Source organism: Mesoplodon densirostris, chromosome 1 (genome assembly GCF_025265405.1).
Source record: "Mesoplodon densirostris isolate mMesDen1 chromosome 1, mMesDen1 primary haplotype, whole genome shotgun sequence".
NCBI lineage: Eukaryota > Metazoa > Chordata > Mammalia > Artiodactyla > Ziphiidae > Mesoplodon > Mesoplodon densirostris.
Genome location: NC_082661.1, coordinates 5,425,456 through 5,444,083, shown reverse-complemented (window position 1 = coordinate 5,444,083; position 18,628 = coordinate 5,425,456). Strand labels below are relative to the sequence as shown.

Sequence of the window (18,628 nt, the reverse complement as noted above, 5' to 3'; positions counted from 1 at the left end):
TAGATGTTTTGGACAGAGGAGCTCGCTACAAAGTACTGAGTGTGGCAAAGGGAGGGGCAAATTGGCGTCCAGAAGGACCCTGAAATCAGGTTCTGTCACAAGATGGTGTTCTACCTCAGGAAAGTGGGTGTGGTTTGTGGCAGATACCTTGGAAGTCCAGTGGGCGTGACCACGGGCACAGAAGACATCTGGGCCTCACCTCAAAAGACTGGCATAACTTAAAACCATGTACATTGTAAGACAGTTATACGATTCAGAGTCAAATAACATGTTTACGTTTATGATTTCTCTTTTGACTCGTGTTTCAATTAGTGAACCAGAAGCGAGCTTTCTTTCCTCTTATTTGTGTGCTCAGAAAACTCGTGCTAATGTCAATAACCAACGTCAAGAGTAACTGTTAAATTTTAACAGTTCTAATTTTAAATTATATCCTATATAAAGTGATAGGAAAACCGGGAAACAGAATGTGACGAATATATAGGTTCAACTTGGTAGTAATATAGAGACCTCTGTTTGAATTCACAGCAGGAAGACTGCTTTTGGGGGCCAGTGGGAGCCCAGCTGAAATGTTACCATTAAGCCTTCCGAGTAACTTCTCTTTGCAGCCGCAGTTGGGGTGTTGGGAAGTTTTTGTTGCTGTTACCACTCTGACGGGGGGATTTTAAAACACTTTCCCGAAAGAGCGATCTAAAACTCCACTTCTTCTCTAGTGCCGCCTCTCCCGGGATGCCCTGTTCACTTAGAGAGGGGGCTTACTTACTGTAGGGTGGCATGGCTGTAGAGGCCCCCACTGTACACAGTTCCTGAAGAGGCACGGTCCCTGCCGTCACATCTTTGATGACAAGGTCTCTATGAAGAGACACGCATCGTTTCCCCAGTTTGCAGGAGATGAGCAGAGTGGTCCCAGTGACTCAGTCCCTCTACTGGTGAGTGAGTCTTACTAAATTTTGTCAAATTCTTGTGGTGCTGGAACTCCCAGTTCTTATGATAAATGAGCCAGTGGCCTGTGTACTGGGATTCACACAGATCGCTGGGTGAGCCACGTCTAAACAGTAACACTCAAGGCTAATTCCTGTCCTTCACAGACTGTTCAGTCACTTTTAACTCTTTAAACTTCAATCACTCTTTAACACTTTTAACTTTTTAAAAAGTGATTTAAGTTCAATCACTTTTTTTTTTTTTTCTTTTTTTTTGCGGTATGCGGGCCTCTCACTGTTGTGGCCTCTCCCGTTGCGGAGCACAGGCTCCGGATGCGCAGGCCCAGCGGCCATGGCTCACGGGCCCAGCTGCTCCGCGGCATATGGGATCCTCCCAGACCGGGGCACGAACCCGTATCCCCTGCATCGGCAGGCGGACTCTCAACCACTGCGCCACCAGGGAGGCCCCAATCACTTTTTTTTTTAAACGTAAGTTACTTCTGGATTTAGAGCTACATTTATGTAAATTACTTCACTTTACATTGGAGAGTGTGCTAATAAGTTCTTCTTTCAGTCACCCACAAAGTGTTAAGTGGGTTTACATCATCAGGCTCACTCTTCGCAACCTCTTTGGAAATCTGGGTTCCCTTCGACTCTATAGCATTGGAGACTGGAGGAGTTTTAGCTCCCAGAGTAGCAAAAGCTAAAGGGTGAGGATATTTATGCCAGGAGGTCTCAGTTCTTCATTTCTTTTCCTAATTGACTGGTTTAGTGAAAGCAGTTTTTTTTCTTTGAAAGCGTTTTATTTTATGTCACTTACATCCCTTCACTGTTGATTCAAAATTGTTTCCCATAATATGGGTGTAGTAAAAAGATTCCCACTGACCAAACATCTCTGATAAGTTTGTATTGGGAGTGCTTGACGTTTCTTGCCTGGGTGCTTGATTTTCACCTCCTTGTTAATATTGAGCAATCAGGCATCTTGGCCTGCTGGGCCAGGGCTGCTGTAGGGGACCCGGGTCCCTCTGGGTAGCCAGGAGGCCTTAGCAGTTTGTGTGCCTTTTACTAGATCGCAACCAGGCCATGCTTCCTGCAAGGCAGGCTTTCTCAGTCTTGGCACAGTTGGCAGTTTGTATGGGCTGACTCTGTCGTGGAGGGCTGTCCTAGGCATCATAGGATGTCAGCAGCATCCCTGGCCTCTACCTGGTAGATGGAGTAGCACCTCTCCAGTTGTGACGGCTGCGAGCATCTCCCTCCATTCTTGCCAAATGTGCCCCGGGAGGCAAAATCTCCCTGGGTTGAGAACCTCTGCAGGACGGACTTTGCTACGGTGGTACCGGAGCTCGTGTCTGCCCTGTGGTTTCTTCTGCTGCAACCACACCAGTCACCAGGTGACCCAACTCTACTTGTAAAGAACCTGGGGCCCAGTCTGGGATGCTCCGTCTGGATTGGAGATGTGATGGACTCAAGACTGTGTGGACTCAAGCTTTTTGCCATCGTTAAGACATTTATACCCTCTCCCTGTCTCTGCCTTCTTGATAGGAGGGTGGGAACTTTGAAGATCTCTTTAGAAGGTGTTTTTTGCTTGAGATCGGCGTTCCTTTGTACAGTTTTAGATATAAAACTGTGCAGCTTTTTTTTGTTGTTGATAATTTGGCAAATCAAGTAAAATTGTTCTTCAGGCTTAATTTTAAAAAATGAACTAAATCATAACATCTCTTACTGCTCTCATCTTGTGCTTATGAAAATTATATTTCCAAAAAGAAAAAAAAAAAGACAGTAACCTCTCTGAAGGTCATGACCATGTCTTAAAATCCTAAATTATTGCCAAAAGCCTTACATGCTTTTTGCTTGTTGAAAGTTTCTGCTGTATTCTTGTCAACGTGAGTAATCTAAACGCACTTCAAATTGAAAAACAGGAAGACCAGCCATAGGGCTCTAGACAGGGGCTTATGCCCGAAGGGACATAAGTACCACAACCCTGGTGATTCCCCAGGAAATAAACTGCACATTGGGTTTTTCTGTGGTATTCCTAGCACATACAGTGTGGTTTGCAGCCTTTGATCTATACCATCTGAAGGGCTTATATTTCACAGCCGTTACGGAACACACAGTACAGTGTCCATGGCTGTCGATTCTGAGGGAGCAAGCCATCAAACTTACACCGATTTTGGAAACACTGCTAAGATACATTTGCCAGATACGTGGGTTCAAGCTCTCCCTCGTCCCATGATTCTGTATGTGAGGCTGAGTATTTAGAAGTAGCCTAGAATTATGGTCAGGAAAGGTTCTTTACTTTTTGTCTGATATAATCACCCCAGCATGATCCCAGATGATTCTTGCATTCGTGGGTAAACATCATTTGTCACTCATAATAACAAAGTGGGAAGAGGAGAACATTGACATACCTATAGATAATACATGCACTGTTCCTGCATGTGTCACAATTAGCTGTGTCTTGCCCAGTCCGATATGAAAGCCTACAAGATAAGAACAGGAGAGCATTACACGTGGTGGCTGCTGGCCGCTGGCTTTTCTGGAGCGCACGGCTCCCATCAGATTCTTTCCCAATGCCATTGCTCGTTAGGGTAATAGAAATCGATCCGTGTGTTTCCCATTTTGCTCCTGTCTCTGCATTTATTGTATACAACCAATGCAACCTCTATAGCTGATAGGTAAATTAAATCTCGTATGCGAACATAAACTACGGGATGAAGTAAATAATCTGATTTTGTTATAAGCAAAGGGAATTTGGGATGTTTCAGTGCAGCTTGATATTTATGGTGTTTAAAAGAAACTTTGATGGGAAACCAACCCCAGACCTTCTGACTTGTTTCTGCCCCACCACCCCTTGGCCTGCGAGAGGAGGGGTCTGCACACTGGGGCCCTCAGGCGAATCCCACTCTGAGCCAGCAAGCTAAGATTGAATTTTACATTCATAAATGGTTGAAAGAGATTGAAAGAATAAGAATATTTGGAACACGTGAAAACTAATGAAATTAAGTTTTCAGTGTCCGTAAATAGTTTTAAGTTTTGATAATAAAGAATAGTGAACATTTTTACGTTAGTAGCTACACTACTCTTGGTCTGCAAATCCCAGGATACTCACTCTCTAGCTCTTTAGAGAAAAAAATTTGCTGACCTGTGTGGTAGAGTATCGTGCTGCATTCATTGTCAATGCCTTCTGACACCGTCCCTGGCTACATTCTCTGGTGAGTTCTGTCAGCCCTGTGAGACTAGACATTTTTAGGAGGAGAGGTAGGGGTGCTGATTCTCTTCCCATTAACAGAAATAACCTTAGAGTATTTTTTGGAGTATATTCTGGAAGGTTGTATAGACTTAAAGGTTTGATGAGAGGATTTTCTTGAATCTTCCTCAGCCCAGTCACCCCAAGAAGCTAGTTTTGGGGAGCTTTCATTATGTTTCTCCTACCACTCTGGCTGGCCTTCCCTCTCTGATATTTTTAACGTGCAGGCATATTTTATTCTGAATATTACTTTGTGCTAAGGGACAAACATGATAACCAGAATCTGTTAAATTAGTGGCAGAAAAAAAGCTTCCATCTGAATTGGCTTATACATACTTCGGGGGCACATTTACATTTGGAGAGTGACTCAACATAATAACAGTGCTCAGAAGGTTTTCTGTCAACATGGATGGTCGATATTTTATCACCTTCCCTATGTAAACTTCTCTGGCACGCGTCATGGATTTTGAATTGAAATTAACTTTTGTTTTCCTCATTATATTTGGTGTTGCATAAACACTTGACAAAAGGATTTTCCTCTCCGTGCCATGTTGTCGCAGTGAGCTTTGGTGAACTCGGACTTGACCTTTGAGTTCTGTGCATTTCATTTGTTAATCAAGTGACAATATTCTGTCCTAAAGTGTCGCCAGTCAGTGCCTGCGGCCCATGATATTCGAGCCAGAATTGGAATCACCCTGTGGCTGCGTTTGTGTTGACCTCTGTCCCCCATATTGGACGCCTTTGGATGCCCACTTGGGGACTTTTCCTCTCCCCTGAGCTTTGTCAGGAGGAGAGCAGGGAAGAGCTTGTGCATGACACCTTCCTCTTTCCTTAGCCCTTTCCTCCTGATGACAAGCCCCAAGGGTACATTCCTCCTGAACCTTCCTCCCTGGCTCCAGATTTGTTCAACCCATACCAAGAGTCCTCTGTGTTAGACACTGACCTCCATTCTCCCATGCCTCATTATGTATAAAAGGCCTTTCTGCATCCCACTGATTTTACTGGAGCTCTGTCCTAAGCTCATGTCCGACCGTGGTCATTTTGTATGGTAAAATAAGCATGGTACTTGAGCACAAGTGCTGGCAATGACGTGTTTGCTGCAGGACGTGCTGTCCCGCTGTTAGGCTGGGCTGCAGACGAGGGACAGCTCCTCTGTGTGTTGCATTGGTGTGTATTAAGCACCAGCCAGCGAGGAGGATCTGTATTAGTTTTCTGTATGCGCTGGTCACATTCTAAAGTTTAGGCTTTTAAAAGAAAACAGACGAAATCAAGGGCATTTCCTAACCTTTATTTGAGGGGCATGCTTACTGGGCTCTAAGGAAAATCCGACTTCCATGCTTGCAGAACTTTCCTGCTCGAGACCTCAGGAAGAATCTGCATCAGTTCTCATCGACACCAACGCCCCTTCCTTGCCCAGGAGCATGGAGTTCCCAAGTGTCTCACTTACATCGGAGCCTGGAGTCCTCGAATTAATTACGCTACCTCATTTTACAGAGGAGAATATAGCAACACTTCAGGTCTGGGATCTCATTATTCTTAGACCCCAGGCTTCTGATGCTCCGTGATGCCCTGCTCGAACCTTGGGACCTGTGTTCTGCACTTTGTATAATTGCCACCTTGGGATAGTCAATGAGTCCAGCACTGACAGGACAAAGGCTTCAGGCACCTAAAACACACAAGAGAACTCTCTTCCAGGACCTTGGGGTTCTTCAGTTATAAACTGCTCTTTTTAAAGCCCTTTCTGAACAGACTGTTCTTATCACTTGGTAAAAAGCATGCATTTTTTTCCCTGTTATAATCAGTAAGCAAATAATGATTAAGTGCCATTAGGTGTCAGGCATTATTCTGGCTACTGAGGAGACATTCTGGAATAGGATCTTGTCCTTGTCCTCGAAGCTTACAGCAGAGTGGGAGAGCCAGACGGGCAACACATGCACACAAGAGTGAATGAATGAATGGCTCTGGAGACGGCTCGTTGTTAAGGAAATGTTGTACAGGTGGCTCTGGCTCACTCCCCGAGGACCCTGCATTTGGAATGAGACCTGGATGATAATGAAAGGGCAGTTAGTCATCTCCAGATCTAGAGATGAGTTTTGCAAACAAAAGGGCCATCACTTGTGAACATCATAATGGGAATGATGTTGGCATGTTTGCAGGACAGATAAAAGGGCCAGTGTGGCTAGAATAGCTGGAGCACATGAGAGAGGTGGGAGGTGAGAACAGATCATATGAAATAGGAAGCTCTTTGGACATTATTGTAAATTTAATGGGAAGCCACTGTAGAAGTTTATTTATACGTGGATGACAGAATGACATGGAACCTACTTCCTCCTAACCTTTACTCTCACTCCTCCCTTTCTATCACATCATTTGCATTCAATTTCTTTTTTCTCCCTTCTTTTATTTGTAGCCCAACCTAACTCACGCAATCCTGAGATACAGTGTGGTTTGGCTGATGTCTGTTGATTAGAATCAAGTGAGTCATAATATCTGCTTTATAGAGAGACATATCTGTGTGTGGTCCCCCCTTTTTTAGCTAATTTAAATGAAAATTTGGTGGTCCGCCATATTGCCACCGTGTGTGAGAAGTGTTTTCAAGATCTCATTGCCACGAACTATTCTCGGGAAGACCCTTCAGGATGTTTCCATGGTTTTGTTAAGGACCTCTCTTTTTGAAAGGATTCAAATGTTTGGTGGAGTCCAGAAAGGTAGTTCATAAAAACGGATGTCAGTGAGAGATTAATTGGTGGATAAAAGTTAAAGTGTTGTCCTTGTGTCATATGGTTAAGTCACAGGCTGCCTCCAATACCTATTGTTAATCAAGGTATGTCCACTACAGTTTTATTAAGCATTGAGGGTGTTCTTAGTAGAGGGCTGGAACTGTGTGACCCACTGTGCTTGTTGCTTTGATAATCCATCTCATTGTCCTTGGGGCTTACAAGATGTAGGGTTTGGCTTCGCTGATGATTTTATGGTCCCATTAATAATTGCGTTGCAGAATCTGAATGAATGTGTTCTCCAAATACAGACAAAACAGATGAGTCCTTTCTACAGGACAGGGAACACAGAGTGCCATTATGGAATGTCCCTATTTTTTCCTTCTCACTTGGAAACAAGTCATAAAACCAATACTTGGAATGATTATCTTTCTGGATTGCCACTGCCAAAAAGAGAAGCGATCCAGAAACTCTGAACTGCTGGAGCAGATGCTTCTCCAGTGACAGGAGGGCTAGAGGTCTTTTGTGATTAGAAGTTTGGAGAAGAGGGAGCTTAGATTATTGATGTCAAAGCCACAGAGGGAGAACATCTTGATCAAAAATTAAAAATTTCCTGTCTTGCACATTAATTGCTACCTTTATAAAACTCTCTTCTCTTTTGTTTTGAGGAACCTATACCTTATATAGGTTTATAACCCCATGCCTGTCACAATGCCTGGTACACGCTGGGTGTTTGGTTAATACTAATTTATTAACCCAATAATACAGTCAGTCTCTTGTGTTCTCATATTGAAGTCCAGTAATGGACAAATCTAATGAAAAATATTCTAAGTGCAAAAAGCATATGAGGGGGCTTCCCTGGTGGCGCAGTGGTTGGGGGTCCACCTGCCGATGCGGGAGGCGTGGGTTCGTGCCCCGGTCTGGGAGGATCCCGCGTGCCGTGGAGCGGCTGGGCCCGTGAGCCGTGGCCACTGAGCCTGCGCGTCCGGAGCCTGTGCTCCACGACGGGGGAGGCCACAGCAGTGAGAGGCCCGTGTACCGCAAAAAAAAAAAAAAAAAAGCATATGAAAAGTATAAATTATGAAAAGTTCTGGTTCTCACTTTCTAGTGTAAACCTCTTTGGATCCCAGTGATAGGCATGCTCACTGCAGACATGGATTTTTTAATGCACTGATCTTTGCAGCACTTGCTGTTTATCATCTCACTACAGTTAGTTGCCATTTGTGAATGTTCTGGACTCAACAGCATATATTACTGTGGTGGGGGGAGGTGGGGGGTGGAAATCATAACATTCAGCACCAAGGACAGCGCCGAGAGTCCGAGGTGCCGTTTCTCCTGTTCCACTGACCCTCTTGACTCCCATCCCCCCAGATCTCGGGTCTAACCCAGGGACCATTTCTGGGATCCCGACCCTCTCCTTCCTTGATGCCCTTTGGACACTCATTGGTCAGGGTGGGCTTTATTGAAAGGTAAAGGAGACTCGACTTCAGTTATGAAATTAATAGGGATGTAAAGAGAATGGACTCTGTGGAAAGCACAGGAGGGGACTGTTGTTCTTGATTTGTTAAAGCAGAAGGTTTTGCTCGAGCTGATTTTACAAGGTAGTTTTGGTGGAGTCCAGTATGAGAGTCATTTCCACTTCCTCTTTGTAGTGAAACAGATTTCTTCAGAAGACCTTGCTGTACTTTCAAGAAAGCAAAAGGAGTGTCCTTTATAGCAGACAGCATGGAACTCTAGTTGGGGCACCCCCATTCAAAGAAAACGTCAAATCCTCCTTTCTTACTGGCCTAGAATTTTCAGGTTTAACTCAGAATGTGGTTCACCAGTTTCTCTAGCTGCCTTTGGCTTCTGAGGACATCTGCTCCAATTCTTTAGTTGTCATTATCCAAAATTCCTGAAGGTAAAAATATACTTTCATCCACTTGCATAAAATAGACAGCATTGGTGACAGTTTGGGGTCTGCAAGTCTTCAGTTAGTCCTGTTGCAGATCAGCAACAAAAGAGGCAATGAGGAATGGGATTTAAACAACAGAAACAAAGAAGGGAAGGCAAAGGGTGGAGCTGGTGTGGCGGTTTTTGTCACAAAGCCTTAGGAATGATCAACGAAGGAGGATGTCTGCCAGCTTCAGCCTGCGCTGGACCACAGTTGTGTCCTGGGAGGCAGGGATGGAGAGCCGGGGACAGGCATCTGCTTTTTCATGAACGCATCACAGGGAGATCTAAGATAGCTGGGCCCTGGGTGGTAGGAGAGGGTGCTGCAAAATATCACAGAAAGGTCACCGGAAGCTTTCTTCCTGGCTCCATGTCCAAGTGGCTCAGTGTCTCTGAGACCTTGAAGATGGGGCCTGAGAGTGGAGACTGACAACCCTGTGTCTCCACTCCAGCCCCAGCAGAGAAAAATTGTTTGGTGGAAAGGTCCGGAAAGGGAAAAAAATGTCTCTTACTGTGCCTGCTCTCAAAAGCAAAGTCTGACAAAGTTATAAGCAGCTCAGAGAAGCATGGTTGGCAAGTGGAAATAATTCTATGGTATTGAATTGTAATCACTGGTACTGGATTACTGAATTGGCTTTAATGTGCTGTTTCTCCTGCCACATCTCACAACACTGTTTTCGCCAGAAGATCTTAAGTTGCCCAAGGAAAAATCTCTTCTCACATTCCCTGGGAACAGTGGATGGAGTGTTTGGTTTTAGATTTCAGAAAAGCATTCTCCTCTCAGCCAGCCTCACTAGTGTGTAAGCATGCCCCTGGAGGGGCCCCTCCTCCACTTCCACTTTGGGACATAGAGCAGGGCGAACGGCACAGGACACACAGCGCAAGTGACCCCGTTGCTAATTTGTGGGTCTTTTAAATGACACGGTGATTTTCAGCAAGTTTAGAGCTCTTCGCATGTAAGCAAAAGACGCGTTTGGGTAATGTTAAAATCAGGGCGTGGTCCTTTAATTGGGGTCTTCGAAACACTCCTTCCGTAGGGTATTGAGTCACTTTGAATTAACTCAAAGGTATGTGTTAGGCCCTCTGCTCACTGTTTGCTGCAACAAAGAAAACGGCACGGTCTCTGCTCTCAGTGATCATTTTATGCCCTTGTCTAATTTATTCTCCTCGTTTTGATCTTTCTTGTTCTTTCGGCCTTCTCACTTCATCTTCTCACTGTTTTCTTTCCATCCTCATTCTAGGCCAGGTTTGTGCTGCAGCCGTGCCTTCTTGATAACCGAGCCATCATTTACGTCAGCATCTTAAAGGGCTTTTCCACTTAATAGTCTCAAAGTGACATTAACTAGAGGCATAAACTGATACCACTGCTTTTGTTGGCGGAAATTAAATTTCAAAAATAGTCACACTCAGCTGTTTTCAGTGACCATCTCCTATGTTTTAAGCCCACCTCTGGCAGTAGTTTTGGCTTGTTCCTAAGTCTAATTTCTCACTAGGAATTTGCCAGATTACGCCCTGCAACTGGAGTTTAGTTCCTATATCAGCTGTTTAGTGGCTAAAGTGAATGTAGACTTTCCCCATATAACCGTGGAAACTCAACGATATCTGTTTTATTAACTTGAGCTATTAAATGCCAGGATGTGGGGGACATCCAATTTAAGTTTGTTAAAAAAATTTTTAAGTTTAAAGTTTTCTTAATTAACAAACGCCAAGAACAGCCGTTGGTCAATAAAAGGCAGTACTGGCTTTCACTGGTGATGGTCTGACCAGGTCCCTTTTTCCCAGTAGCTGAGGGGAGCCGTTTTGTAGCCAGTGGCCGACTTGCTATGTTAGGCTGAGCGATTCTTTGTTCATTAGTGGCCTGGAATCCCCAAGCTGACAAAGCAGTGTGTTTGTTTCAAAGACTGGGGTTGCAGTTTGAAGAACACAGATTTAACACTGACCCCAGATCTCTTCACCACCCCTGCTTTCCCCTGCCTTAGGGATGTCTAAGTGCGCTGGTCGTTGTGAAGCCTTTTTAGAATTCTGCACCGTCACTTGCTCTTCAGGTGCCCTTTGGCCAGCTGTCAATGACTTTCCTCCACCAGCACTCCCAGCATTTGGTATCGTCATGGCGTGCTTTGCCTTTTCCTTTGTTTGCCCAGCCAACATCTGGCTTGCTGGTCACAGGAGAGGTGGAAAGGCTTTGGATGCATGGAATGATGAATGAAAGAGCAAATGAAAAATAAAGTTATTTGGGAAGGTAACTTTGTCTCCGTCAATCTATGAGGGTTGGTTTGATCTCTTTTTCAGTGGGATTTGGCAGCTCTTGACATTTCAAGAAAGCTTTAAAAGACTCACTTCCATGTTTTCTGTTTATTACCCTGAATATGGTAGAGCAGCGCCTGCACCAGTTTCTTGGTTATAGTCGCTGCATTGTTTGTATTTAGAGAATTTTAGCCAGCAATCATTTATTCCAGGACCCTGGTTTCTCTCTTCTCCTGCTCTTTGGCCTGTAGATGTGAGGTCAGGCAGTAAGGCCATTCTCATTAACCACTGGTTTCCTCTGTTTCTAGTTTCATCTTCTGGACTTCTTTTTGGAGGAAAGGGCTCTCATGGAGATCGAAGGACATCAAATACTTCTTTCCACACACACTCATGCGATCCTCCTGAATTTGAATGTGTATGTTCCAGATGTCGCTTGCCTAAAATAAGAGTTGTTCTGGTTGGCACCTTTAAGGGAGATCCATTTTTGGAGTCCTGTGTTAGAAGAAATAATCTCTCTACAAACTTGACTGTTAGATTTCACAGCATTCTCTGTTGAGTCTCAACACAGCTGAAAAAACTTGAGGGCTAGCCTGGGAACTCTAACACCATCTATGATTTTGGCTTGTTGGAAGTTGTGCAGAGGTCCAAACAGATTACTTAGAAGTGATGTTTTAGAGCACAGCCCAGTCATAGCTTGAGCTGGATCTTTCTTCTTCCCATTCGTGTTACCCTTACTTAATTTTGTCCACTAGAGGGTGAAGTTCTCAAAATTGTACACGCACCATTCTCCCAGAGCCAAGAATTGAGATGTGGACCCTTGAAGAACGAGCTCTCTATGTAACACCGTGTGAGCTTATTAAACACATCAGGATGATTTTCAGTAATCCTAGTTATTTCCGTGTAGTGTTCTGATTATAGACTTTCAAGCACTTTGCTATAAATTAGCGAAAGTAACCAACTGGCTTTCACTATGTTTGTGTGTTCAGTCCATGGGATGGTTCTTGTTCGCCAGCTTTGTGCGTGGCCCTTTGCTGGAGAGCAGTTGCTTGGATGAATAAAACACAGACCTTAGGGCTTCCCTGGTGGTGCAGTGGTTGAGAGTCCGCCTGCTGATGCAGGGGACACGGGTTTGTGCCCCGGTCCGGGAAGATCCCACATGCCGCGGAGCGGCTGGGCCCGTGAGCCATGGCCGCTGAGCCTGCGCATCCGGAGCCTGTGCTCCGCAACGGGAGAGGCCACAGCAGTGAGAGGCCCGTGTACCGCAAAAACAAAAAAAAACAACAACAAAAAAACACAGACCTTGCCCTCACGACACTTAAACTCTAGAGGACATTTGTTTCCAAGATGAAGGAATTGCTCCGAAGTTAACGGAGTAAGTCGTGTCACTTCAAAAAGTAGCACTCCTTCCGTGGGGCAGTTGCTGTGCTCGTTCACACCAGCATCCTTGGTCTGGACCAGCTCCGCTGTTCCCTCATAGGCTGCCCAGCATGGCTTCTGGCAAATTCCCAGCACCCTGCTCTTTTCCAGATCATTCCACAGTGAATGCTGATGATGTCCAGTAGAGGTGTCTTTCTCCTGTGTGGCTGAGAGCATATTGGTGGCCATGGACACAGCTTCAGCCGTCTTCCCAATCCCAGCACGTAGTTTGGTACCTTCTGGAGAGCAGGGCTGGAGCTGTGCTTCGTAAACGCCGGCTTCTGTCGTGACTGATAGAAAGTCAGTACCCTACCTCTCTTCTCTGCTTTAAACTTACCACCGTGGAACATGCCATAAATTTGAGTTATGATTTTGCTTTTCAGTCTGCCTCTCCTACTAGAATGTCAGCACCCCGAGGGCAGAGATTTTGTCTGTTTATTCCGTGATGGACTTTTAGTGCTCACATTGGGGTCTGAAGTGTAGCGAGTACTCAAGAAATATTTTTGAATAATGAACGAGTGAATGCATGAATGAAGAATCTGCCTGAGTATCTGCTGGATTAACTGATACCCACCCGCAGGGTGGTCAGTCCTCTGATGTTCCCAGCTGGATCTGGTGAAAACGTCTGTCTAAAAGTATTACCCTGATGCCATCTTAAATTTCCCCACACAAGTGGGAAAGGTCAGTCATCCTCTGCTTCCCACACCCAGTTATTAAAATAAGTGGCTTAGTCTGCACCTAAACCAGCTCCTCTCCTCACCCCAGGAAATGTCATTTCTTTATCCCAGAAGGAATCCTGGTGAACACGTTTCAGTGGCAAACACCATATATAATGAACTCGGTGGCTTTCTTAAGACGCCGTTGACAAATTAACGTTTATTAGCCCAGCCCCCCAACAAATGCGGTGACTCTGTTATTCTGGGGAGGCTCTAGCTGTTAGGGAAGCGTTTAATGCTTGTTTTCATTACAAAGAATTAAAGGGAAGCTATAATGGTGGTGAGTGGTGCTGCATGGCCGCCAGCATGGGGAGTCAAGACCATTCAGCCTCTCGTCCCCGGGGGTCGGCAGCAGCTGCCTGCCTCTCCTCCAGCGTGGGGTCTCATGGTCTGTGCCTCTCCCTGGGCCCTGCCCCAGCTCTCTCCTTCTTTGCCTGTACGCAGAGCCATGCCTGATGAAGAAGAGGGACTGTCTTCTTCTTATTGCATAGTCATTATTACTCCTATCAGAAATACGTGGAGATTCGAACAGAGACAGGCACGGAGATGAACACTGTTGTCAGGGCAGGACTTTTTCTTTAGTGTTTTCTAATCCTATTTCCATAATAGAAAATCATACTGTGTAAAAATCGGGGCGGATATTAATTACTATTTGGCATGTAGAACTGCCCAGTTATATTACAGATAGGGCAGGGCTTCCAGTTTCCTTCACATATTCCTGAAATCAAGGAGATGCTAAGTTGCAAAATGATGACAATAATGACAAAAAAGTCACTGGCCCCAGAGGGCACCGGGATTAGCTATTAATAAAGGAAACAACTGTTTAGGGCTGAGCTGAAGCTGACTTGATCAACTTGTTTCCTGAGGGAGAGAGAAAACTAAAGCTATAGTTTATTGAGAATTAACGAAAATGAATTTGGGTGGCATCGCTACCAAATTAGAAGGAAAATATGAACGTGAGTGTACCGTACGAAAATGAATTTTCCTTCTGCGCTGCCATTTTCTTCAGCTGTAGTATTGTCACTTACCATCTTACAGAGGTTTTAATTTGAAATAATTAATTATGTGTGTTGGGCAGTGGTTCTGATGGTAAATAACCACAGAGCTTTTATCTTTGATGTATAATTTCTTTTGATGTATTTTTTTTAGAGCACGTTAGTTCACAATTTTAAATCAGACTTCCTCTCCGTGAAGCTTCTGTGCTTTGTTTCAGAAGCTTGACATTGCACTCGTCTTTTAAACAAATGCTTCAGAGCTCTTGCAGCTGAAGATTAAAATCTTCAAATTTTGGTGTCAGCAAGTATAAAATTCTTGATGTCCAGTTATGAGACTTTCATCTGGGGAGCCAGTCTAGTGCTGTAACCAATGAGATACTGACCAAAAAATCTACTCCATTTTGGGTCAAAACAGGCCCAGTTTTATGCCTTCTTTACCTAGAGGAACTCATTTTTCATAACTGTCCATGCAGATCTGTCTTTTAAAACACAAGTTTGCTTGTTTTTATGGTGCATTAAAAACTTTGCTTCAGCGTTTGCTCACACGAATGTGGACATAAATTAAGGTAGAGCTCGGGTGGCACACGGGACTAGCCACTTAGGTGACAGGCAGTACGTGAAAGCTTTGAAGTGGTTTCCCCGGGAAGGTTGCTCATGGATGTGGCTGCTGGTCCCTGGACTTCCATATCAACGGCTTTGATTTTGCTGAAACTACCTCACAGAGGGGCTTCCTCTTACTGATTAGGAATCCTTAAAAACGTAATTTATTACCGGGATCCCTTCCAAGGTGCTTTCTGCTCCCTCCAGCATTAAAAGTGTGCTTTCTCCAGAACGTAAATCCACGTGGACCTTACCAGGTCTGGGTGCAGGAGCCTCTTGATCCCATCCAGTGAAAGGAAGAACCCAGAATTGGCAGGAGCATCAAAAATGTCTGCTTTTCACATCAGTGCAGACATCTAGGCTTCCCATTTTCAGAGGAGGGAGAGGATACTGCTGGGGCCTGGTGGGTCTAGATGTGAGTTCTGTCTTTACTATTTCTCACCAGTCTTGACCTTGGGGCTGTTACTTAATATATCCAAGCTTTAGTTTCCTACCTTACAGTGTTCTTTTGGGGATTAAAGGAGACAATGCAGAATGGCCACCATATTGTAGGTGCTCAAAATGGATGAGCTTTGTTGGTGCCCTTCCCAGAGACACACATTTCACTGGAACTCTCCCCCAGAGCCAATGGGACATAGAGCTCAAACCATTTTTGCGTAGCTTAGCAGAAATTGTATGGGGTTTAAAAAAGAAAAAAAAAAGTATTTGAAAAGGAGAACCTGCATTTCATTTCTCTCTTTTTTTAAACCCGAGTTCTGGGACACAAATCCATAAATTCCATAAACGTTCAGGCCATGCCTTGAATTGCTCATTTTATCTACGAATGGGGTGTCTGAATGGCCTAGTGGCTCAGTAGTGAGGCTTTTATTCACCTACCAACTTAAAAGGCTAGGGAGGTATTTGAAATCTCTTTTGGCATTCTGCACAGGAAGATTATTTAAATTACATTTGCAAGTATGTGTGATACCTACATGAAGCCCAAAGCAAGAATTTGGAACCTGTTTTATAGTCTCATAAATATATGTGCTTCATTTTTCATATTAAGGACGGAAAGGCTTATTATTGCTTAAAAACTTAAAAATGGTATTTACAACGTTATATACATTTAAGCTATAGGAGAGACCCAGTGCAGCCCTGTGTATTAAATGAAGAAAATGCTAGAAGGGAATATCATACATGCTTCTATTTCAAAATCATAAAACACGGTAACTTATACTTGGACTTTAGAACTTGAATTTTTTTTTTTTTTTTTTTTTTGCGGTATGCGGGCCTCTCACTGTTGTGGCCTCCCCCGTTGCGGAGCACAGGCTCCGGACGCGCAGGCTCCGGATGTGCAGGCTCAGCGGCCACGGCTCACGGGCCCAGCCGCTCTGCGGCATATGGGATCCTCCCAGACCGGGGCACGAACCCGTATCCCCTGCATCGGCAGGCGGACTCTCAACCACTTGCGCCACCAGGGAGGCCCTAGAACTTGAATATTTTATCACAAATATATAAAAGCCATTAGTTACAAAAGAAAAAGAAAAAAAAGGGGGGTTTCCTTGAAGACTATTCAAAGGATTGCAGGCTAGAAGGACAGAGGCCAGTTGCAGCATGTGTAGCCGTGGAAGAGATAAGGGATGGCTGAGGCATCAGGGGGAGAAAGAAAACCTAATAGTGGGACCACTATGTGCGTTTATTAACCGACATCTGTAGAAAGGGCCGTGTTGCTTTCTCTTGTCTCTCTCTCAACTTCTCTATGTATTTACAGCAGTGGCTGAACTTATGAAGTTCTTGGACATCTCTGGAGGATTGGTTCTTAGATCAGAAAGGACCCTTGAGGTCCCTTGTCTCATGTGGACTGTCCTCCTTTCATGTGGGAGCGTGGGGCTCAGAGGGGCGAGGCTAGGATGAGCTGGGAACAAAACCACGTTTCCTGACTCCACATCAGCTGCCTTGGCCGTAACACCAAATAACCTTGCCCCGTACACTTCTCTGAAAACAAGCACAAAGCTGGAGGTCTCCATTCTGTAATCCTCAGCCCCTCCTAATCCTTGGAAATAAACCTGCCTTTGGAGTAAAGCAAGAAGATCTCTCTGAAGGTGTTCACACCTACACCCTTGCATCACCTCCCTGCATTTTAGCACCTGGAAGGCTGCTTCTCAGTAACAAAGTAACTTGAAAGGAGTTAACTTTGCACACACAGTGTGCAAAGAGAGCCTGGTCCTCGGTATTTTATTTAATCTCCCGGGGAAGCCCAGGAGGGGCGGGTGTTCTTAGGTCTCTTTCACAGAGTCAGAAGCCTCTGGAGAAAGGCACTGGAGAGGTTAATAACCATCCCCAAGCACATGTAGGACAGGGAGGGACGGGGCCACGTGGCCAGCTCAGGATCAGTTGGCTGCAGAGCCCCGGTCATTCTCGGAAAATGGAAAAACCACGTGAACAGGAGGGAAGCTCAGTCCGCTGGCTGGCGTGTTTTAAAATGTTTGGGGTTGCAACAAATGGGCAGAGACACCCAAACTGATTTCTCAAGCACGTTAGAAAATGAAGTGCTGACACTTCCATCCCGTCCACATAGGGAGCCTGAGAGGACAGGGGTGCGGCTGGCAGGAGGAGAACCTTTTTGTTTTTGAACTTGACTGTGTGCTGCTCTCGGCTCACACCCCCTCTTTCCTGCAATGCGCTGTAGGGCCAGACACCTGGGAAGGCAGTGCTCACATTCCAGAGACATCCGCCAGGATGCTTGTCAAGCAAGACCTCAGAAGCACCCACCTCCCCTCTTTGACATTTGGCCATTCCAGCTAACCAGGTGGAAAACTTTGATCTCAATTAATTGGGTGGGTTTGGGCAAGAGTAACCCAGTCTCCTTCTAGAGGGCGCACAGCCGACCTGAGGTGGGCTTGCCTAACTGCCTGGCTTCCCCCTGGGCTCCGGGTGGGTGGGAGGCTGCGCGCCTCCTGCTGGGACCTCCGTGACTCCGGGCTACTCCCTGGCTGCTGCAGTGATGCTTGATTTTCCTGTGGGTTCTTTCTGCTCTGTGACTTAAACAAATTAAATGGTCCCTCTATGCTTCCTCTGTAATTGCGATGCAGTGTTTATTCTGTTTGGGCATATGGATAATTAGAGAAAATTTGGAGAGATTTCTCACCCCTGACAGGTCCCTCTGAAGACTGCCTGCTGCTGTGTGATCTGTCAGTATAAGGACAGAAGGTAAAGCAAGTATGTAATTTCTGTCCATCCAGCGTGAATATCTAGGCGAAAGCAAGTCACATCGTATAAATAGGTGTTGTGATGACCTCTTATTGCTGCTGGTGGGAGAGTGAGACCTCTTCCACATCATGTATGTATATGCAGTGTAAATTACAGGTTTGTGTATAATACACACGTACACGCCCATGCACACTTCCCCAGCAGAATCCTGAAGGTTTGATGGGCTGATGAACAGATAAGCGTAGGCTTGTACAGACAGAGTGTCAGTGACCTGGGAACTCTTCAGAGGAGGGCCTGAGTTCTATGACTTGTCCCCTCTCCCCGCATCTTGCCTGACACACTGTGCAACACTAGGAGACTCCTGGTAGAAGCCTTTTGAACCTGTGAATGAATGATACACTCGTCTGTGGGGCAGTCACACCTGGGATTGCCCTGCGCCCATATTGTGACCTGGTTTCAGGTCGAGGAACTATGGTTACTACACTTACAGGACCATGTCGCAGGAGCTGGCAAACTGGCCCAAGTCTGGCTAGCGCCTGTTTTTGTGAAGTTTCCTAGGACCATGGCAGTACTCATTCGTACGTGTGTCGTGTATGACTGTGTTGACGATGTAGTGGCACACCTGAACCACTTGAACAGAGACTGCACGGCCCTC

General features: G+C 45.3%; 2 protein-coding genes across 3 annotated transcripts in view; one reads left to right on the top strand and one right to left on the bottom strand.

Annotated features, from left to right (window-relative positions):
• The window catches only part of DOCK1 (dedicator of cytokinesis 1), a 535,058-nt gene that overhangs the window by 230,414 nt on the left and 286,016 nt on the right, over positions 1-18,628 (top strand). The window lies entirely within an intron of this gene.
• The window catches only part of INSYN2A (inhibitory synaptic factor 2A), a 38,458-nt gene that overhangs the window by 13,428 nt on the left and 6,402 nt on the right, over positions 1-18,628 (bottom strand). The window contains exon 2 of the mRNA XM_060098410.1: positions 3,326-3,397. Coding sequence (XP_059954393.1) covers positions 3,326-3,397 — 72 coding nt within the window. The remainder of the gene's footprint in view (positions 1-3,325; positions 3,398-18,628) is intronic.